The sequence below is a fragment of the Schistocerca nitens genome, chromosome 6, assembly GCF_023898315.1.
Source record: "Schistocerca nitens isolate TAMUIC-IGC-003100 chromosome 6, iqSchNite1.1, whole genome shotgun sequence".
Taxonomy (NCBI): domain Eukaryota; kingdom Metazoa; phylum Arthropoda; class Insecta; order Orthoptera; family Acrididae; genus Schistocerca; species Schistocerca nitens.
In genome coordinates, this window is record NC_064619.1 from 455,185,670 (window position 1) to 455,209,223 (window position 23,554).

General features: G+C 44.5%; 1 protein-coding gene across 2 annotated transcripts in view; it reads right to left on the reverse strand.

Moving 5' to 3' along the window:
• LOC126263211 (SLIT-ROBO Rho GTPase-activating protein 1-like) overlaps positions 1–23,554 on the reverse strand; it is a 497,324-nt gene that overhangs the window by 70,599 nt on the left and 403,171 nt on the right. For both annotated transcript variants that reach the window (XM_049960278.1, XM_049960279.1), the window contains exons 3-6: positions 21,194–21,359; positions 20,644–20,865; positions 19,011–19,139; positions 505–723 (exon numbers count right to left, since the gene is read on the reverse strand). In XM_049960278.1, the coding sequence (XP_049816235.1) occupies positions 505–723; positions 19,011–19,139; positions 20,644–20,865; positions 21,194–21,359 (736 nt within the window). The remainder of the gene's footprint in view (positions 1–504; positions 724–19,010; positions 19,140–20,643; positions 20,866–21,193; positions 21,360–23,554) is intronic.

Here is a 23,554-nt window from a genome sequence, read left to right on the forward strand (position 1 = left end):
TCTGACAGTAATTACCAGTATCACTATTCTTCAAAACTACTACTAATTTGTTGTTGGTTAAATGAATTCACTACACAACTCCCAAGCTCCTTAAGGCAGTTCATTAAGATTTTTGCAGAAAAGACAGGAAACTTTCTTTGAAGAGAAATTAACCTTTTTCTTTGTTAGCATCGTAATTTCCTGTAAGCTACTGAGATTTCAATTTATTTAACTTTCAAGTTATCTTTAAACTTCTCAGATTTCTTCTCTCTCTCTCTCTCTCTCTCTCTCTCTCTCTCTCTCTCTCTCTCTTTCTCCTCACTCGTTCCATGAATGAAAGAGTTTTCAGGAATTGTTTGATATTGTTTCTACACAACTCTCTCCATCTTGCACTTAGTTCATTTTATAATTTTCAAGTGAAAAGAAGCAGCACTTGGAAAACACTGTATTTATAAACAGAAAATAGTGTATTTATAAACAGATTGCAAAGTGATAGTACTACTACCAATGCAGCACCATACTGACCTCATCTCGCTGACCCTGGAACTCAAACTTCTTTGGGATGAGGAAGGCTGAGTGATGAGCCTCAAGAAACCTCTGCTTATCAAGTCGCGAGTCGAGAGCACCAACAGAGCTTGTCATCTGGTCCAGACCCACTTGCAGAGAACGTGCACATGTTTCCTCTGCACTCACGTGCATTAAGAGTGCTCGAGAAATGCAGTTGTGGAAACCAAAGTCCATGCACTGCATGCAACAAAAATCACATGAAGACCATACTCACATAAATGAATTAATACACATTTAATATAATATTACGAAAGACCAAGTAATATAGAACAAAAGTTCACGGGACAAAATGTTTGTCACCGTCCCTTAAAAGCAAACACTAGTCACTTAGAAGTACTGTAGGTAGTGTAGAACTGGTACCAGGCAACATGTGACTCTGTATGAGGGATCACTCTGGTCTATGGATCTCAGTGAGCATTTACTTGCACATCTCCACTCATCAGAATGTTGAGTCACTGATTAAATATAATATTCCTTGAGATTTGCATAAAGGGCAAAGGTTCTATCTTATAATTACATACATTGTAACTGTTAAATTATGTTGCATTTATATTACGTTAGATGTGGCAACAGAAGAGTCATCTATTAACAAGAACAGGAACTACAGTTGCTGTCCAATGTCAACAACAAGCTGGCCACTAAATTTGAAGATTATTATTATTATTACAACTACAGTAATGAATCAAAGAATTGCCCCTTTATATATCTAAGGATCAATGTCAGATTTCTGGAGAGAGTTAAGCCTGAACCAGCATATCAAGTACAGTAATTTATTTTATTCTTGATTTTTATGTTAATATGCAGTAACATAGAAGATGGACCACGCTTTGACTCTTCATGTTAATGTGGATATTTGAGTATAATTTGTATAACATTGTGTAAAATAATAATGGGGCAGATTAGCTCTGATTTTTGTGTTATTCTTACTGTGTAGGAGGTATAGGTGGGAAATATTAGGGAATTAGTGGGATTATTATAATTTTGTTCTGTAACTCAACACCATGCCCACCTGTGTACTAATTTTGATAAACAAAAAACCCCATGTTCAATGTTCGTAAGTAGAAAAAAAAAGTTCTACTTCTTACTGCCAATGCAATAATAATGTTGTAATATTTATTCAAACGTGGCAAAGATTTAAAAGAAGAAAAGATCAAGCAACATCTCGGAGTCAACAGTCAGATGCAAAAAAAAAAAAATTATGAAATACAAATCAAAGTGTTTCATACGTTCTTTCGGTGAAACAACAAAGTATCCCTTTTTGAAAAACTGGTTACGTTGTGACAGTCCTAAAGCAGTGATAGTGATCAGACAGTTAACTGCACATTAATTATTGCCATTCAGACTCTGATTAGAAAGTTTTGAAGTTAATTTTAGGCTATTCACCTTTACTGATTGAATTCAGAGTTGGCAACAGTTTAATAATTTTAATTATTCGAAGAACACAATACATTCAGCATATCTCGGCAACAGAAATAATTCAGAAAAATATATGTGATTTATCATATCATTCAACAATGGGTCTTAGGATGACACCATGTTTTCATCAGTTATGATTAGTCTCACAGGACATATCAGATACCAGATTTTTCCAACAAAGAATATTACAGAGGTTAGTCATCATTGCACATTACGTAGCCGGCACAATAAAGACAAAGAAACAATATTTGATCCTCCTCTGCTGATTTAAGTCATGGCAGTCAAATGGCATGTGTGAGTCAGTCAGCTGTACGAAATTAGCACAGTAAGATGGGTCAATGACGAGACCTGAGAGTGGTAGTATGAAATTAATGTGTTTGAATGTGGCCATGACCACACTGTGAATGAAGGTGCCCTATTTCTTTGTTATGGGAACAGACTGTGCAGCAAGTCTGCAAAAAATGGCATACCACTCAAAACAGTTAACACGAAGAAAGAGCAGTGGTAGGAAAAAGCTGACGGTGAACAGAGACAAATGTCACACCACGCCATTGGCAATCTGTTCGGAACTCTATTAGAATAGCTGCTGCTAATGAATGCAGGTCCATGCCACGCAGTTTCTGAGCAAACATAGTGCTGGTATTCTCTGCTACTAGCAGCACCAGTCAAAGATGTCTTACCATCATGGACAGATAGTCACTGTCTAATTTGTATGCTGTTTGGCCCAGAAGATTTGCACCTTTATATGCCACTACGAGCAGTGGCCTTTTGTGAGGAACCTGATTCCAAATGTCTAACTTCATGCAATCAACACTTGTAAATAGGTTTCTCACAAAAGGCCACTGCTCAGAGCAGCATATTACGGTGCAAGTCTTCTGAGCCAAAACTCACACAAACTGGACAGTGATTGACTATCTGTCCATGATGATAAGACATTTTTTTTACTGGTACTGCCAGTAGCACAGAAAATCAGCATTAGTTGGAAGATATTCATTTGTCTCCAAACGTTGCCCGTATTTCTGTGTGTTCACTTCTGCTTTTGTGTATGTACAAAAATGGGTAATGGTGGTAGCAATGCAAAAATAAGTCAGTGGTGCCTTCCCCTTACCACTTCTCTCCCTTCAGCAGTTGTAATGTGGGGCAAGACACACCACCTGCAATTCCCAACAGCAACCGTGTGAATGGTCAACATATCATGGCCATACAGCAGTGTGGTCTAACAAGTTCTGATTTTTGCTTCTTTTCTAGTGATGTATTGTGATGAGTCCACTGATGTCCTAATTGGCGTTTAACCCCACAGCGTATGATTTGTTGGGGTTGTTTCGTACCGTGATTTGGGTCCACCAATTCACGCGATTGTGGATATGAACGAGGATGTTTGTCCAACCAATCTCAATTCCACAGAAAAAGTCTGGGACTATTTGGAATACCTGACGAAATATAAAGGCCCAAACCCCGGCAATTTGATAGTGATAGGTCTATTCATTAATGAGTGACTTCGGCTGTATATGGCGTCCGTGAAGAAACTTGTGGACACTTTGTCACCGAACAGTTTTACACGGTATTAATGTGATGTATACCAGGTGAGACTAAATTTTTTGGCCCCTTTGCTAAATATTACATACTGGAAACAACAATTTAAAGTTACAACCATTGTCCTACCATTACAAACTGGATTATTTTTTTAACTTATTCCCCAAATTTTTCATATTTATAACAGCATTTCTTTTCTAAATGATTTTTGATTGTTTCATTGTGTAGTGACAGCTATTAAAAGTAGGAATTAATGTGTATGAAACAATACTGAAAATAAAAAGTAATACACTTTTTAGATGCCTCGAAATATAACATTTCTAATATTATAAGTTATTTCTGTGACAATGACAGGTAACATTAGGACTAAAATTATGATTAAGCAACAAACTAGTATGTGAAATACTATTTGGTGTAGATGTGTTTTGTTTAGTAATCATACTTTCCTTCTGATTGCAGTAATTAGACACATCATTTAAGTCATTCAAGTGTAGTTTAAGTTCAATAGCATAAAAATACTACATTAGTACAACAGTAGTAAGTCATGCTTTTTAAGTTGTGTAGTTTTCTGTTAACTCAAAAAACTACATAGATGTTGATGGCAGAAAAAAACAATATAGTGAAATAATATCGAAGGCAATGTTATATTCACAAAAAGGCAGCTACACTGGCCAGTACATAATCATCTTCAGGAAGCACAATTCATTGCAGCTTTGGAAGAAACACACACTCCTGGCATTCAGAAACAGGTTCCTTTTTTTATGGTGGTGGTGGTTAGTGTTTAACATCCCGTCGACAACGAGGTCATTAGAGACGGAGCGCAAGCTCGGATTAGGGAAGGAAATCGGCCATGCCCTTTCAAACGAACCATCCCGGCATTTGCCTGAAACGATTTAGGGAAATCACGGAAAACCTAAGTCACGATGGCCGGAGGCGGGATTGAACCGTCGTCCTCCCGAATGCGAGTCCAGTGTGCTAACCACTGCGCCACCTCGCTCGATCTTTTTTTATGGAACAGAGAGAGACTGAGATGTGGGAGCATATCACAGATAACCATAACTGGCATTGAAGGTAGGGAGAGACTCCTGAAACTTGTGTACAAGGTTACATGGCCCTATCACCCTTTAAAACCCTCTCTTCCAATCCACCTGAAAGTAATCCAAAACCTCTATACACCGTGACATTAGTGAACTTCATTCTTATCTGCTTCACCTTTGCCCTCAACATTAACAGTCTGAAAAGGCTCTAAGGGTATCGCAGAGTAGGTTGGCTGACAAATAATTGTTAAGAAAAAAATCCGGTACATTGCCTCATTTCCTAGTTTAATTTCCTCCTAAGCCCTGGGATCTATTTCAGCAGGAGCGAGTCTACAGAGAGGCAGAGGGGGGAGGGGGGGAGTTGACAGAGAGGCGGGGGGAGGGGGAGGGGGGCAGGTCGACAGACGCATGGAGGGGGGGAGCGGGTCGACAGAGGGGCGGGGAGGGGGGGGAGCGGGTCGACAGAGAGGCGGGGAGGGGGGGAGCGGGTCGACAGAGAGGCGGGGAGGGGGGGGAGCGGGTCGACAGAGAGGCGGGGAGGGGGGGAGCGGGTCGACAGAGAGGCGGGGAGGGGGGGCGGGTCGACAGAGAGGCGGGGAGGGGGGGCGGGTCGACAGAGAGGCGGGGAGGGGGGGGGGGGCGGGTCGACAGAGAGGCGGGGAGGGGGGGGCGGGTCGACAGAGAGGCGGGGAGGGGGGGGCGGGTCGACAGAGAGGCGGGGAGGGGGGAGCAGGTCGACAGAGAGGCAGGGGGGGAGCAGGTCGACAGAGAGGCAGGGAGGCAGGGAGAGAGGCAGGGGGGGGAGCAGGTCGACAGAGAGGCAGGGGGGGGAGCAGGTCGACAGAGGCAGGGGGGGGAGCAGGTCGACAGAGAGGCAGGGAGGCAGGGAGAGAGGCAGGGGGGGGAGCAGGTCGACAGAGAGGCAGGGGGGGAGCAGGTCGACAGAGAGGCAGGGGGGGAGCAGGTCGACAGAGAGGCAGGGAGAGAGGCAGGGGGGGGGAGCAGGTCGACGGAGAGGCGGGGGGGAGCAGGTCGACGGAGAGGCGGGGGGGAGCAGGTCGACGGAGAGGCGGGGGGAGCAGGTCGACGGAGAGGCGGGGGGGAGCAGGTCGACGGAGAGGCGGGGGGGGGGGGGGGGAGCAGGTCGACGGAGAGGCGGGGGGGAGCAGACAGAGAGGCGGGGGGACAGGTCGACAGAGAGGCGGGGGGACAGGTCGACAGAGAGGCGGGGGGACAGGTCGACAGAGAGGCGGGGGGACAGGTCGACAGAGAGGCGGGGGGACAGGTCGACAGAGAGGCGGGGGGACAGGTCGACAGAGAGGCGGGGGGACAGGTCGACAGAGAGGCGGGGGGCCAGGTCGACAGAGAGGCGGGGGGCCAGGTCGACAGAGAGGCGGGGGGCCAGGTCGACAGAGAGGCGGGGGGCCAGGTCGACAGAGAGGCGGGGGGCCAGGTCGACAGAGAGGCGGGGGGCCAGGTCGACAGAGAGGCGGGGGGCCAGGTCGACAGAGAGGCGGGGGGCCAGGTCGACAGAGAGGCGGGGGGCCAGGTCGACAGAGAGGCGGGGGGCCAGGTCGACAGAGAGGCGGGGGGCCAGGTCGACAGAGAGGCGGGGGGCCAGGTCGACAGAGAGGCGGGGGGCCAGGTCGACAGAGAGGCGGGGGGCCAGGTCGACAGAGAGGCGGGGGGCCAGGTCGACAGAGAGGCGGGGGGCCAGGTCGACAGAGAGGCGGGGGGCCAGGTCGACAGAGAGGCGGGGGGCCAGGTCGACAGAGAGGCGGGGGGCCAGGTCGACAGAGAGGCGGGGGGACAGGTCGACAGAGAGGCGGGGGGACAGGTCGACAGAGAGGCGGGGGGACAGGTCGACAGAGAGGCGGGGGGACAGGTCGACAGAGAGGCGGGGGGACAGGTCGACAGAGAGGCGGGGGGACAGGTCGACAGAGAGGCGGGGGGACAGGTCGACAGAGAGGCGGGGGGACAGGTCGACAGAGAGGCGGGGGGACAGGTCGACAGAGAGGCGGGGGGACAGGTCGACAGAGAGGCGGGGGGACAGGTCGACAGAGAGGCGGGGGGACAGGTCGACAGAGAGGCGGGGGGACAGGTCGACAGAGAGGCGGGGGGACAGGTCGACAGAGGCGGGGGGACAGGTCGACAGAGAGGCGGGGGGACAGGTCGACAGAGAGGCGGGGGGACAGGTCGACAGAGAGGCGGGGGGACAGGTCGACAGAGAGGCGGGGGGACAGGTCGACAGAGAGGCGGGGGGACAGGTCGACAGAGAGGCGGGGGGACAGGTCGACAGAGAGGCGGGGGGACAGGTCGACAGAGAGGCGGGGGGACAGGTCGACAGAGAGGCGGGGGGACAGGTCGACAGAGAGGCGGGGGGACAGGTCGACAGAGAGGCGGGGGGACAGGTCGACAGAGAGGCGGGGGGACAGGTCGACAGAGAGGCGGGGGGACAGGTCGACAGAGAGGCGGGGGGACAGGTCGACAGAGAGGCGGGGGGACAGGTCGACAGAGAGGCGGGGGGACAGGTCAACAGAGAGGTGGGGGGGGATGGGAGCAGGTCGACAGAGGCGGGGGGGAAGGGGAGCAGGTTGACAGAGGCGGGGGGGGAGGGGAGCAGGTCGACAGAGAGGCAGGGTGGAAGGAGCAGATCGACAGAGTGTCATGGGTGGGGGTGAGGGTGGGAAGAGGAGTAGGACTACTAGAAGGAAAGCCAGCTACTCAGTTAGTGAAACACACTGCCTGACAAAAATAGTGAGGCACCTAGAAGGCAAAGTCAGACAACTATGTAACTTTGTACATGTACACATCATCAGCAGATATGTAAATTATTATAAAGTTTCAATTCTCTGTGACAATTAGAATGGCCACCAGAGTGCATTAGTTATTTTGTATTGGTTTATTTTTTTATTTTAAAGGTCTACTTCCGTAATACCAAATTGCCATGGGAGGAGTCAGAAAGGGAAATTAAGATCAGAAAAGTTACACCAATTCTGTGCAAGTAAGTCACTGAGTATATATTAGCATAATCAACACTATAACACAAGAATTTGCTCACTTTTTTTTAAGGAACTTGCCAGCAGGAGTGAGCCATGAGGAACTACCTCAGCTTAGACTTTAAAGTACGAGGATTACTGCAAAGCTTCTGGTGATACAGTAACATTTTGCATTCTAGTCCTGACAGGCCAATTGGGCCCAACCCACCACCATACCATCCTTTACCAATAGTGTTATCAGTGCAGTATGAATGGGCAAGCGGCCAACACACCCCCTCTCCTAGTCGTCGTCATTGTTGTTAGGTTTCTTTATATTGGAACCACTACTAATCATTTGAGTAGCCTCTTAGTTGGCTTCACAATGCTGAGTGCACCACATACTAGTCCTCCCTCAAAGGAAAATCCCTGGCAGTATCAGGATTGGAACTCAGGTCCTCTGCACAGCAGTAAACTACAATGTCCACTCAGCTGTGGAGGTGGACTTTGGGACCGCTACTGTTTCTGTTGGTAAGATGTCATGCAAATCGCATGTTCAGGACCTTATTCAAGAACTGGATGCTACATTTATGATCATAACAGCATCTGCAATAAGTGATAGTACAACACGAAACTCAGTCTACTTTATTTTCAATTCCTTGTCACATAATCATTATATTCTGGAGAAACTCTTCCCATTCACAAAGGTTATTTCTGGTTCAGAAACAGATAGTTCAGGAAATATGTGTAGCAAGTTCGAGAACCTCTTGCCGACGCCTGTCCAGGAACCTGGGAATTCTGGCACTACCCTCTCAATATATATTGCCTTCAATGCCACTTGTAGTTAACAATATGAGCTTATTTCCAAGAATTTTCTGCTCTCACACAGTTAATACTATGCAAAAATCCAATTTGCATTTGGATGATACTCTGCTGACTTGTATGCAGAAAGGCATACAGTAATCTGCTGCATCCATTTTCAGCAAGCTACCACAAGAATTGTTCACCTCCTAAGCTGAGTAGTCAGGCATCCAAATTGTCTATTAGTGCTAGGATACTGTTTTAAAATTTTAACTGAAAGCAGCTTTCAAAGAGCATGAGAAATTTGTTGATGATGGATATTTATCATATGTGTTATCACCACCGTAAACATCCTCCTGTTCTTTAATGAGATTTTAAAAAGTCTCTGTTGTCACCAGATTAACATTTCTGAATAGTTTGCAATCACTAAACGACTAACTCAGGGCGCAGTCAACCAGCCCCAGTTGCAGACTGCCTACGTAACAGCTTCCAAGGATAACAAAAATATGATTTTCAGTATTTCATATAACTATTGACCAAATTTTAAAACATGAAATGCTGCCATAATCTACTTATTAAGCTGTTTAATAACACAGTAAGACAAGTATTAAAATTAGAAACTGCATGTGTCTTGAGGCAGCATAAATCATGACTTCCAGATTACCTACATTATATTCATCCAATATTTGAGAATGAGAGCAGCTAGTGGCTTCCAACAAACTTTAAGCATAATTTCAAATCTTTTCTAAACTTTTCCTAACTTAGATGCTTAATGTAAAATATTTAGAAGTTTAACATGTGAGTTTGATTCTTTAAAGTCTCAGAGGTGGTAGCTTTACTAGTTTTTCGTGTGTGTGTGTGTGTGTGTGTGTGTGTGTGTGTGTGTGTGTGTGTGTGTGTGTGTGTGTTTTTTGGGAGGGGGAGAGGGGCCACATACATGTGTGAAAATCCATTTTCATGTTAAAATTTTTGCATCATGGTCTCAAAGGCCATTTACCTTTTAACTAAACGAATGCTCCTCTGGTAATGGCAACTGAACAAAACTGCTGTCTGCAGTTGATTACTGTTACTGTGGACTCTGGCTGGAAAGAATCAGTCTATGTCCGATTGTCTGAATTTAGGAAGTTGTGAAGATATTCCTAACTGCAAAGGTTTAACTGTGGTGTCACCGCCAGACACCACACTTGCTAAGTGGTAGCCTTTAAATCGGCCGCGGTCCATTAGTATACGTCGGACCCACGTGTCGCCACTATCAGTGATTGCAGACCGAGCGCCGCCACACGGCAGGTCTAGAAAGATTTCCTAGCACTCGTCCCAGTTGTACAGCCGACTTGGCTAGCGATGATTCACTGACAAATTACGCTCTCATTTGCCGAGACGATAGTTAGCTTAGCCTTCAGCTACGTCATTTGCTACGACCTACCAAGGCGCCTTTATCATTTGTTATTTATCTTGGGATGCATGTACAGTCAGACCGATGTTCACCAATTATGGATTAAAGTTAAGTATTCCAGCAGCTACGTACTTTTCTTGATAGTATAATTACTTTACCTGTTCCAGACCTCACGCCAGCCTGCGCAAGCTTAAACGTGTGCCTTTCGGCTTCCTCCAAACCCCGTGAATTGGCTCCTGCCAATTCACAACATATGGCGACGAGAATTTTGCGTACGTATTTGCCCTGATTTACTTGTGTCATGGCTTCGCCACAATCTCCAGATGTACTGTCCGAATTTTATCGCTTACAGAATCAGCAGACGCAGGCCTTATTGTATGCCCTTGGACAGCTCGTCCAGGGTCAACGTGCAATGCAAAACGATGCGGCAGCCGCCGCTCCACCGCTCCCGCAGTCACAACACGCAGTTGCACCACCTTTTCGTCCTTTTGATGCAGCACTGGCAAGCTGGACGGAGTGGTCACGCCAATTTGGATTCCATCTCGCCGCCTACAGAATTCAAGGTAATGAGCGGCAGCCTTTCTTATTATCGTGTGTCGGAGTGTCCACCTACCATGTGATAGTGAAATTATTTCCCCGACGCGACGTAGCAACTCTGTCCTACGACGAAATTTTGTCTGCATTAGATGCATATTTCAAAGAATCAGTTAATGTAGTTGCAAAAAGGTATACGTTCTTTCGTACAAAACGTACGGCCGGTCAGACTAATCGGGAGTGGGTTGCAACCTTGCAAGGCCTTACTAGGGATTGTGCATTTGAGTGTGAATGTGGACTCCCTTATTGAGATACTATGGTACGTGATGCAATTGCACAGAACGTTTCTGATGTTCGTATACGGGAACAGATTTTGAAACTAGTCAATCCCTCCCTTCAACAAGTGTTGGACATATTGGATCGGCAAGACACACTTCACTTTGCTCAGGAATCATTTGAAACTTCACCAGCCGTGTGTCACATTAACCGGCCCGCCGGGCGAGCTGCACGGAACAGTAAACAGCCCTCGGGCCCGTCCGCGCAGCTGCCGCCAAGCTCTCCGCCACGTGTGCCGCGCCAGCAAGCAAATGCAGTGCTAAAATCATGCCCGCGGTGTGCTACTAGACCTTCGTGTGAGAATTGCCCGTCACGCCAGGCTATTTGCTTTTACTGTAATAAAAAAGGACATGTTCGGAGTGTTTGCCAGAAAAAGCTCAGATCGGACACTCACAACGATTCCAGGCCCTTTGTTTCACGCCGGAATCGAACCAAGAATACTCAGGCTCGTGAACCTTCGCCCATGGAAATTCATGTAGTTCATTCCACTCCGCCCGGTGCCACTCTCTCTAACAGTGACAGTGTTCGTCCCACAAATAGTGTGCGTCGACATCGCCGGAAATCCCGTCAAGTCGCAAGTGATTCTGTACCAGTGTCAGTTCACGTTGCACGAGACAGTCGCTCTTGTCAGCAGGACAATAAACTTTTTGTAGACTTGGACATTAATGGCAACGTTATACCATTCCAGCTCGATACCGGAGCTGCAGTTTCACTGATCAATCACGACACGTACAAACAGCTGGGCACACCTCCGTTACGTGCCGCCAATGTTAAGCTCAGTAGTTATTCAGGACAAGCAATCCCTGTGTTAGGACAGTGCAGCCTTCTTGCAACATACAAGGGACAAACAAAACTTATGTCATTATACGTCCTTCGTTCTTCTTCTGCAGTGAACTTGTTTGGTGTCGATTTGTTTCAGTTGTTTAACTTGTCTATAGTCAATCAGGTCCTATCAGTGAACCAGACTGTGCCATCAGCCAGTGTTTCTCGTCTACGTGAAGAGTTTGCAAACATTTTTGCACCGGGCCTTGGTTGCGCTAAGAACTATAAAGCACATTTGGAACTGAAAGTAAACGTGCAACCGAAATTTTTCAGAGCGCGGAATGTTCCCCACGCATTGCGTGATGAGGTCGCAAGAACATTACACGATTTGGAATCACAAGGTGTAATTGAACGTGTGCAGGCTTCTCTCTGGGCATCACCCTTAGTAATTTTGCAAAAGCCTTCCGGAAAATTGAGACTTTGTGTGGACTTCAAGGCAACAGTGAATCCCCAACTAGTGACTGCAACTTTTCCTTTACCCCGCCCGGAAGATCTTTTTGACAAACTGTGCCCGGGTAAATATTTTTTGAAGTTAGACCTAGCAGATGCGTACTTGCAAATACCGGTGGATGACGAATCCCAGCGCGTTTTAGTGGTTAACACGCATCTTGGTTTGTATTGATTCAAACGACTGCCATTCGGGTGTGCATCCGCCCCTGCATTGTTTCAGCAATATCTGGAAACTGTTTGTGCGTCGGTCCCTACTGCAGTAAACTATCTGGACAATATTGTGATCTCCGGAAAGACGGAAGAAGAACATTTAGCCAATCTCAGAACATTATTTCAGGTCTTGCGACAAAATGGTCTTCGCTTGCGGAAGGACAAATGTGTGTTTTTTGCTCGTGACTTACCCTATCTGGGCCATGTACTCAATGCCCAAGGCATACATCCCAGTCCAGAGCACCTCCGTGCCATACAAGACTTGCCTTCGCCGCAGAATTTGAAGCAGCTACAGAGTGTGCTGGGAAAAATCAATTATCATCATCGCTATGTGCGCCACGCCTCTTCCATCTCAGCTCCGCTTCATCGCTAACGCTGTAAAGGTGTTCCGTTCGTCTGGACGATGGAATGCGAACGCGCCTTTCACCAGTTGAAATCGGCGTTGCTTTCCAATACTTGCCTTACGCCATTCGATCCCCAGAAACCCCTTTTGTTGATGGTAGATGCATCGGATTTCGGGATCGGTGCTGTGCTTGCGCACAAAGATGGATCTCATGATCGCCCTATTGTCTTTGCGTCCAAATTGCTCTCGTCTGCGCAAAGAAATTATTCACAGATCGAGAAAGAAGCTTTGGCTCTCGTATTTGGTGTTACAAAGTTTCATGATTTCTTGTACGGTCGTCACTTTACCATCATCACAGACCACAAACCTTTTTGACATCGCTCTTTCATGGGAACAAGCCTGTACCTCCACGTACAGCGCAGAAATTCATTCGCTGGTCTATTTTCCTCTCGCAGTACCGCTACGATATCTTGTATCTGTCCACTGCTAAGCACGGAAACGCCGATGCGTTGTCCCGTTTGCCTGTTGCTGAGGATAGAGCATTCGATTCCTCCGAACTTGCTTGCATGTTCATTGATTCGGAAACCGATGACGTGGTCGACTCGTTTCCGATTGATTTTTGTTGTGTAGCTACAGTCACAGCTACCGACCCTGTCCTTGCTACCGTTCTGCGTTTTGTTGCTACGCAGTGGCCCTTGTCAAAGTCACGGATCGAGGATCCGTTGGTTCGCCGATTTTTTGCTCACAAGGAGAGACTTTTTGTTTGGCATGGTGTTTTGCTGTTGCGTTCTGATAATGATCAGTCCAGGGTCGTGATCCCACGTTCGTTACAGTCCTCTGTTTTACGGCTTCTCCACCAAGGACATTGGGGTATATTGCGAACGAAACAACTTGCTCGTCAGCACTGTACTTGGTTCGGAATCGATGCTGCGATTACACAAATGTGCTCTTCTTGCATGGCGTGTGCCGAACAACAATCCTCGCCACCGTGGAAATTCTTTGCATGGCCAAAAGCCACTTCCCCTTGGCAACGCTTACACATCGATTTTGCTGGTCCATTCTGGAATGCTCGATGGTTGGTTGTTGTCGATTCATTCAGTAATTTTCCTTTTGTTGTCCGGATGTCTTCCAAGACGTCATCTGCCACCATCCAAGCATTATCCGCTATCTTTTGCATTGAAGGTCTGTCACAGACTATTGTTTCCAACAATGGCCCACCATTCATGTCCGCAGAATTTCAGTCATTCTGCACGGCCAATGGTATTCAACATCTGTCGTCCGCGCCGTTTTCGCCGCAGTCAAACGGTGCCGCTGAACGTTTGGTCAGGACTTTCAAGTCACAGATGTTGAAGTTGAAAGAGTGTCATTCTCGGGAGGACGCATTATTGCTCTTTTTGTCCTCGTATCGCTCTCAGCCCCGAGATGGTCGCTCGCCGGCTGAGTTGCTCCACGGTCGCCCTCATTGAACCTTGATGTCTTTGCTACATCCGCCGCATCAGGTTCCTGTGCAGTGGCAGACGCCTGCTTTTGTTCCAGGCGCCGTTGTATACTATCGTCACTTTGCGGTTCACGGCGTTGGCTCAAAGGGCGCATTCTTCGCTGCCTCGGCCGCGCTATGTATCTGGTTTTGGGGGCCTCTGGTGAGGTGCGTCGGCATTTCAATCAGCTGCGCCTCTGACGTCGCACGGGATCTGCCGCTCCCCGTCTGCTTTCAGCGACGGTGCCGTCCGGTCAGCACCCTGGGGACCCATCTACTGGCTCGCCTCAGCCCCAGGTGTTACCGACGCTGCCATCCATTTTGCCCCATGGCGATTGCACCACCGCCGCCTGTTCTCCCGCCGGCGACGCCCGCAGTGGGCGCGTCGCTGCAACCACCGGGCGCCTCCATGGGTCACGTGCCGCCGATCGCTTCCCGTGACCAGATGTCCTCCGCCATGGACCTCTTGCCCGCTCCGGACCATATGTCGTCTTCGCCCGTTGGGTGCCCCGACTCGATGGAGGTCGACCCTTCGGCCCCTCCTGTCTCTCTACGGGCGCATACACTGCATGTTGGCGTGCACCCTGGACTAGGTTTTCAGGCATTTCCTAGCTCCCCTCGGACAAAATGGCAGGGTGCGGGTGGCACAGCCTCGCCTGTTGTTAGGCTCCCCACCTCTTCGTATTCATCAACATGGGGTCCTCCCCACGGCGGGCGGAAGCCTTATAACACAACCGTTCGCCAATTTGAGGGGGGAGGAATGTGGTGTCACCGCCAGACACCACACTTGCTAGGTGGTAGCCTTTAAATTGGCCGCGGTCCGTTAGTATACATCAGACCCGCGTGTAGCCACTATCAGTGATTGCAGACCGAGCGTCGCCACACGGCAGGTCTAGAGAGATTTCCTAGCACTCGTCCCAGCTGTACAGCTGACTTTGCTAGCGATGGCTCACTGACAAATTACGCTCTCATTTGCCAAGACGATAGTTAGCTTAGCCTTCAGCTACGTCATTTGCTACGACCTACCAAGGCGCCATTATCATTTGTTATTTATCTTGGGATGCATGTACAGTCAGACCGATGTTCACCAATTATGGATTAAAGTTAAGTATTCCAGCAGCTACGTACTTTTCTTGATAGTATAATTACTTTACCTGTTCCAGACCTTACGCCAGCCTGCGTGAGCTTAAACGCGTGTGTTTCAGCTTCCTCCAAACCCCGTGAATTGGCTCCTGCCAATTCACAACATTAACTTTTTCTGCTTTCTTTCCCTTTGCTTCCTTTCACTCTGTAAATATATCTTTCAAAGTCTAGAACATTTACTGTTTTTTTAAAGAATGAAATGTGACTCTTTTGTTTTATTTACATTGTTAGATGAATCTCTTCTTAATTGAGTACACAAAGTATCAACTTACATTTGAACTTTTTTGGAATGCACAGTGTAAATCTAAATTTAATATGTACAACTGTCGTATACAATGGGAAGCAAAAGCGATATCAAGAGATACAGTCTAACAGTGACAGCAGGTGTGCAGTGGTATGTAGGCACGTGTTATGAACTGTGATACAGTACCGCACAGGATGAAAACACACGAAACTTTACAGCTGACCTTTTATGTACTGACACAGGATGAACTAAATTTTGACCTGGATATTATGAAAGAAAACGTTACACTGAATACTGCTAAATTTGCAGGGCATTATGAAGAACAATGACAATGGCCCGCAAACAGACAGTAATTGTTATAATGAGAACCACATTGTTTGCACATAACTGAAAAGAGAATCCACCATAGGGCACTCTCTGCTATGTTCCAAACTTGTCATGGTGACAGAACGGTGAAAATCACGTGACACCTATATTGACACCTACACACAATAGTTCTTGAGAAAATTATGGTAAACTTTCGGACACTTCATCAGTCCAATCACATACCATAAAACAAAGTGAGTTGGTAGCACAGTGGCTAAGAACACTGTTTCAAAATTTCAGGCTCTGTGTTAAAATCCAATCTTATGTTTTGTTTTTTCTTTTGATGTTGCAGAAATTAGTCACATCAATGTTTTGTGTGAAATCTTAGAATAAAATTGAATTATTGATAAAACAAAAAGTTGTTTCAAATCTTATTATAGATTGTATCATCATTAAGTTATAGCATTAACAGTAATTTATTTTTGCTCCGATTTTTACTTTTACTTCTTAACAGAACCAGTGCGTTCATAAAAAATTAGGAGCATCACAAGCAGATTTTGTGGCTGTTGCATGCACATTCTGATGTTCCATTAATCGGTGTAAGTGCTAATGGTCACAAGGACCAATTTGTCACTAGCATCTAGGAAACAAACAAAAAATGCTCACAGTTTTCTGGAAGGCGATAATCTGTGTAAATTGTGTTGAAAAAAAATCTATTCTTAGTCAGATCTGAAATCTTCACTTTTCCATTAATTCCACTGCATTCCACAATGTCATAAAAAGAGATGATTTCAATACTTCAGCAACAACAACAGAAAAAATGAACACAAGATTTGATTTGAACGTGGTGCACAAAATTTTGGAACTGTGTTCTCAGCCACTGCATTACTACCACAATTGGTTTTACAGCATGCAAGTAGCCTGATGAAGTCACATCAAAACTTTACCTTAATTTTCTCAGAACCTAGAACAGATTAAAATCTACATGAAACAAGTGTCCCTTTATTTTCATCTTTTGAAGTTTGTTACTAAATGCTGACACTTTTTTGTTAACTTCAAAAGTAAAACTTTTTTTAGTCTAAATAATCAAAATTCAGTCAAAGTTGCACAGAGTAGATTTTTTAGAACATCTACATGCCTAATTATTGTGACAGAACAGGTGCATTCTTCACAAGATCTTCCAAGATTCTCTCTCGTGTGTAATCAATTACAAATTTTTTTCTTGAACAATCACTTACAAAATCTTTCTCTTTTTACCAGGCTATGCCTAGTGAAACCCAATCGATTGATTAACTCGACTAGCACCACTGCAATGCAAACCATTCCCACCATCATCAGTGCCCTGTCGTGCCCTAATTAATATGCCAAACAGCCATTTTGAGATGAGGCCAATCGTGACACTGAAATAGTTGCACAGGGTGGACATTTGTGCAACCAGTTTGAGTAGCTATTTTTTCCAGGTCACCACCTACATTATACTTCCCACCCAGCCTGGTAGGCTACATATTGATTGTGAACAGTATCAAATGTCACGTGATCAGTGTGATAGACATGGAGATCCCACACAACCATATGAGGAAGCGTTATCAGCACTCGGTACACTTCGAAATAGGCCTTATTCTGGGTCTCCCATTGACCAGCGCTTCACTTTTTATTTTGTCAGGCAACGTATATTAGCCTTTGTTCCACCTAGAGTTCCTTTGAAGACTGAAAATGACGGTGAATTTACTCACAATGAATAACTGTCATCTACTTACAGTTTTGTTGGAACTCCACATGCTAGAAGTTAATCTACTCTGGTTTCCAGAAGCTACCACAACATATCACAAACTGACCCCAAGTCACAATTCTTATTACAGCGTTAATGTTCCACACCACTAGATGGCTCTACTTACCACATATTTATGAAATTAATGTATGTTACTTGGGTCCAAGCACCAAAGGATTTATATCTTTAAACCACTATATAGATTAAAATGTGCATTACTAATGCAACAACAAAAGAGTGAGCAGAAGTAATAGGAACCAACCAAGAACTCAACTTAAGAACAAAATTGTTGCCTGCATTTTACAAATAAAAGTTGTGTGAACTATTTTATGACTGATTTGTACTTACCTACAATATTTTTTAGCTATCTTTCTACATACCATTTCACAATGGCCACAGATACAGGGGGTGGACAAAAATAAGGAAACACCAAAAACACATTACCACACCTTGTACACTGTAGGAAAGCCACTGACATTAAGAAAGAGATCCATTTATCTACGGAATGGATAAATACAGGTCCCGCACGGTTTTCAAGAGAAACGTATACCACTCTTCCAGCAAAATAGTGCCTAGTTAAAGTAATGATGGGAATGGTGGATAGCAATAATGCACCATTCTCATCAAAGTAAAGCACAAAAGCTCAATAATATTGAGAGCTGGTAACTGTGTTGGCCAAAAGGGATAGGACACTTCACCCTTGTGCTCACAAAACTCAGTCCTAGACATTGCAAGCTGTGTGAACAGGGGTCCTGAATCCTTTTGTCTTTAAGCACAGCATCACCAATGAGGGACAAACATTGTACCACAGGATAGAGCAGGTAAGCCAAAATGGTCACATAACCACTGGCAGTCGTGCAACCTTGCAGAATAACCACAGGGCCGGTGGAACAACACGATACGGCTACCCAAATCATTACCGAACCCCAGCCATGTTTCACTCTTACACTTGGCCAGAAGTTTGGAACAGTGTGAAACAAGAATAATCTTAACAAATGACTCGTCCATTGCTCCCTAGTCCAGGTGTCATGGCTTCGGCACTGCGTTTTCCTGTGATGGGCTTTTGCATCACTGATGGGTGGTTTTGGAATTCCAGCTTGCCCTGGAATTCACATCTGTGGAGTTCTTTTAGTGCTTGGCAGTGACAGAGTTCACGAGTGCAACATCCAGTTCTGCAGTGACTTCTGCAGCTGTGGTTCCATTATTTTTCATCACCATCCTTTTCAATGATCATGTATCACAATCACTCAACGGACAACTATGTCCATATTATGACTTAGCAGATGATGTTTTTCACTTTGCCTGTGTGCAGCATAAGCCTCTGACATGGTGCCTCACAAAACACCAAACACTTCAGCTACCTCGGTTACAGAAGCACCCACCATATGAGCACCACCAGCTTACCCGCAGCCGAATTCACTTAGCTCTAACATAATGCACTCACAACTACACTGAACATGTACTGAGGGCATTGCACGGGTACCACTCCTGGTCAAATAACAGTGCAACCTGCCAGGCTTGGCTAGCATTTGCATTTATGTTCAAATATGCATTTCTTGCGGCAGTGTTTCCAAATTTTTGTCCAACCCCTCTAAATAATTATTTCAGATTTCTGACACATTACTGCCAAAAAGAGTTATGAATCTAATAAAGATGCCAGACAGGCACCTACTCACGTCTATTAGGTCAGAGAGATCATCAACAAAATACTTGTGAATAGTAGTGTTAGAGGCTTCAAGGCATAGCACGTACTCATTACGGGCCTTAAGTGCCTTCAGCTTGGCGTCATTGTACTTGTTCTTGCGCTGGAAAAAGAAATATTACATTGAGCACTATGAATTAGATTGAAGGAGGTGACAAACTTTAGACTACCTTAACTTTTTTAATTAACTCTGCCAAGGCTACTATGCTAATCTTTTCGAGAAACAAGCACACTAATTGCAAAAGTAGTTCTCGGTTAACTTGCCATAAAATCTCTGCCAGATGCCATACTCTGGCCATAAAAGTGCGAGCCTCAGCTGTCTCAGGGTGGTCAGGCTTGGCCCCTGATGGCAATGGAAGGAATCATTGAAAAGCTTGGGATTTTGTATGAAGGTTAAGCAGCAGTTAACCAAGAACTCTTTACCCAAAGACTCCATCACAAAATATTTTGTAGCCAAATATTACAACTGCCTGAACATTATTTCCTGAGGATCATTATTTTCTCTTACTACTATTCACATGCCCACAAACAAATCAGTTTTTTTTTTTTTTTTACGGATTTAGTAATGGCCAATTTTTATATTAAATCTGAAAGCAACTAAGAATATCTAAGGTACATAGTACATTCACTCAATGATGATTGTGCTTTGCACATGAAGATTTTATAGCAAATTGATGCTTTGACGGCATTACACTGTAATAGCATCAAAGCAATGGTGGTGGTATTTCAGTTAACAGTTGCTGGGCTCAACAAGTACAATATCACCATTCATTACAATTGCATCAATTTTTATAAATAGTAGTAACCTATATCATTTGATCAAAGGCTGAAAAATCCAGATAAATCAGATTAGTCTCCTTTTCTGTGGAGTATAACCTGTGTTGGTTTACTTGTGAAAGGCTGAAACCATATTCCACACTGGGATCTGGAAACTTTGAAGAGCAGCCCACTGGCAGGTCAAAACTACTTATAACAACATATATGTTGATGATGCAAAAAAGAGGAGGAGTGAGTGTTGGCAGAAATGATGACTGAGCAGCTTGCAAACTGAATACATTGGCAGTGTGCATACACACACAGAGAGAGAGAGAGAGAGAGAGAGAGAGAGAGAGAGAGAGAGAGATTACGCCACAAGGAGTACGATTTGAGCTTATGGGTCAAAAAATCAGCAGTAAATGTGTGCAATTGTACAGAAATTTCTGTGATCCTACAAATTATGATAAGATTAAAGGATTTCATTACACAGAACCAAGCCTACATGATTAGCAAAATACTCTCATACAAAATTATTCTACTACAGGGCAAATCGGTATTAGAACTTCTCTAATTTAATGCACAATCATGTGCAAATGTGTGAAAGACAGAAGACAACAAAGTATGAAAAAATATAGATTTTGACTGTCGGTTTATTTATACAGAGAATGAACACGAACATTTAATGGTTCAGTGTGTTACAGCAATTCACCAGCCAAATTACTGCATTGCGGCTCTCCCTCTCCCTCATATTATACAATGGTGACACCACTCTGACCAGGACCTCAGTTATTGGTGTCGAGCAATAATTGTGGCTGCATGGCAGACTACACTACACTGTATAGATAATATACCTTTTGTACTTCTTTTTCAATCAGGCGGTACTTCTTGGAACGGTCAAGCTTGTCCTTCGGCAGACTTTGTTCAAGCTTCAATCGCTGTGCTTCTGCAACTCTGAGTTTTGTTTCAGCTTGACGGCACTCTGCCTGATAGCTGTGGTAAGTTTTCATTGTTGTGTGAAGTTCGTGAAGTACACGCAAGATCTCTTCATGCGTTTCATAGCCAATCTCCCGGCACTAAAGCAATATTAATTAAAAATACATTATAAATATCATCGAGCATGCTGAAACAGTATTTGAGCTTTTCAGTAATAGAAAATACCTCTTAATCAAAATGTTATCTTCACAGGGTGCAAAACAAAAAATGTATATACAAAATCAGAATTTTAAAGAGGATCAAACAGTTCCTACAACATTTGTGCAGAAAATACTGTATCTTCAAGAAATGATTATTATAGTTTCTAATTATTATTGTAGTATTCCTCCCACATAATTCAATGTTATGATAAATTTTATCTTTCAGCTCTGCAATATGGGGGAATATTGACATATATAGTACACTCACCCTCCGATAAATGCGTTGTACGTCCTCTGCAACCTGCGTGAAACGGCCCACAACATGAGTGGAGTATATGTCAGACAGAACTGCATGGTCTTTGCTCAGATTCTTAGTCTGTGTGATAAGCTGCTGCCAACAAGAGTAGCTAGAGAAGAGTGGCCATTGTTCTCGTCTGAAATGGTCAGTGCTTTTTGTTAAATCACAAATTAAAAATTGTATACAAACATATATGACTGAGTAACTTGGAGATAAAACTATTTTATTCTGCATGCCCTGACAAACAATGGTGATTACATTTTCTAGCCATTTGAAGCAGTGAGTTGAAAGGTTATACTAATAGGATCCAAAGTGAAACTCGAGGCCCTTTTTCACTGGTGCCACCATAAAAAAATCTCGTTTCAAAATTATTGTGAAGGGAACAGTAATTTTATTTCCTTTTATAAACCACAAAAACATAGTGGTAAATACACTCCTCAAAGGAGAGAGTCAATCATGAAGTTGGAAATGCCATTTTCTTCTTGGATGTGATACTTTCCACCTATAATCTAAATCATCTGTTGTCTCTGGTTATTATCAGATGTCACTTTATTGATTTCTCTTTCTCCAAAATTTGCAATGATTCAAAATTAAGATGTAGCTGCACTAAATTGTTTTATGATATAAAGAATGACATAATGCTTGTATTATTCCCTAGTAGACACTTGTTCCAAAAATCACTCATCAAATGTGTTACAGAGCATTTCACTACCACTTTCTGGTTATACACTGTATGTTTAAACACGTCAACAGCATGTTGGTACCTAAGTGGTGTCATGATTATATTCAACATTAGTACTCGTAGACCAGTAACGAGGGCCAAGTTAACTCGTCAATAGCCATCAATGAAAATACGGAGGTCACAAACTCATGAACAACACCCCGGGATGCAATGGAGCATGAATTAACTCATCAACAGCAATCAAACAGCTGAATAGCAATTACTGACCAATCAGTTGGTGAACATTGTTATAACTGATCCAGGACTGTGTTTATATTTGCATAAAATGATACTAATGAAATATGTGATGTGATTCCTCAACTTCTCACAGTGTAATTTGTGATTAAATAGTTCACAGGTCAATGGTGGATGTCATTGTTCAATGGAAACAATATTTTGGCTAGCAACCACGTTATCATCAAGTGTGATTTCCTCACCCATTCCTCTGACCTGCAGATCTGTCTGCAGTTTGCACCCAGGTTTGGGTGCATGGCTAGGCTAGTAAACACCCCCCCCCCCCAAACTTTTCACTCCATCTGTGGTATGTGTGGAGATGGCAACTCCACTGTTACTCTGCCTGGCTGCCTGGTCCTACCTTGCAGTAAGGTAACTTCCGTCACCTGTTTCCTCTAATTTCAATTATAAACAGAATTGCTCTACAGCCTTAATGGCTGGTGTCGTTGCTCATTATACATTTAACTTTTATCAATGTGGACTCTACAGACAGATTTAATGAAAGAAACTCCCCCCCCCTCCCCTCCTTTCAAGACAATGCCCATTCCGTTCAGCTGCTCCTCCAGGTCCTTTGCTGTCTCTGACAGAATTACAATGTCATCGGTGAACCTCAAAGTTTTTATTTCTTCTCCATGGATTTTAATACCTACTCCTAATTTTACTTTTGTTTCCTTTACTGCTTGCTCAATATACAGATTGAATAACATTGGGGAGAGGCTACAACCCTCTCTCACTCCCTTCCCAACCACTGCTTCCCTTTCATGCTCCTCGACTCTTATAACTGCCACCTGGTTACTGTACAAATTGTAAATAGCCTTTCGCTCCCTATATTTTACCCCTGCCACATTCAGAATTTGAAAGAGAGTATTCCAGTCAACATCGCCAAAAGCTTTCTCTAAGTCTACAAATGCTAGAAACATAGGTTTGCCTTTTCTTAATCTAGCTTCTAAGATAAGTCGTAGTGTCAGTATTGCCTCACGTGTTCCAAAATTTCTACGGAATCCAAACTGATCTTCCCCGAGGTCGGCTTCTACTAGTTTTTCCATTCGTCTGTAAAGAATTCGCGTTAGTATTTTTGCAGCTGTGACTTATTAAACTGATAGTTCGGTAATTTTCACATCTGTCAACACCTGGTTTCTTTGAGACTGGAATTATTATATTCTTCTTGAAGTCCGAGGGTATTTCGCCTGTCTCATACATCTTGCTCACCAGATGGTAGAGTTGTGTCAGAACTGACTCTCCCAAGGCCGTCAGTAGTTCCAATGGAATGTTGTCTACTCCGGGGGCCTTGTTTCGACTTAGGTCTTTCAGTGCTCTGTCAAACTCTTCACGCTGTATTGTATCTCCCATTTCATCTTCATTTACATCCTCTTCCA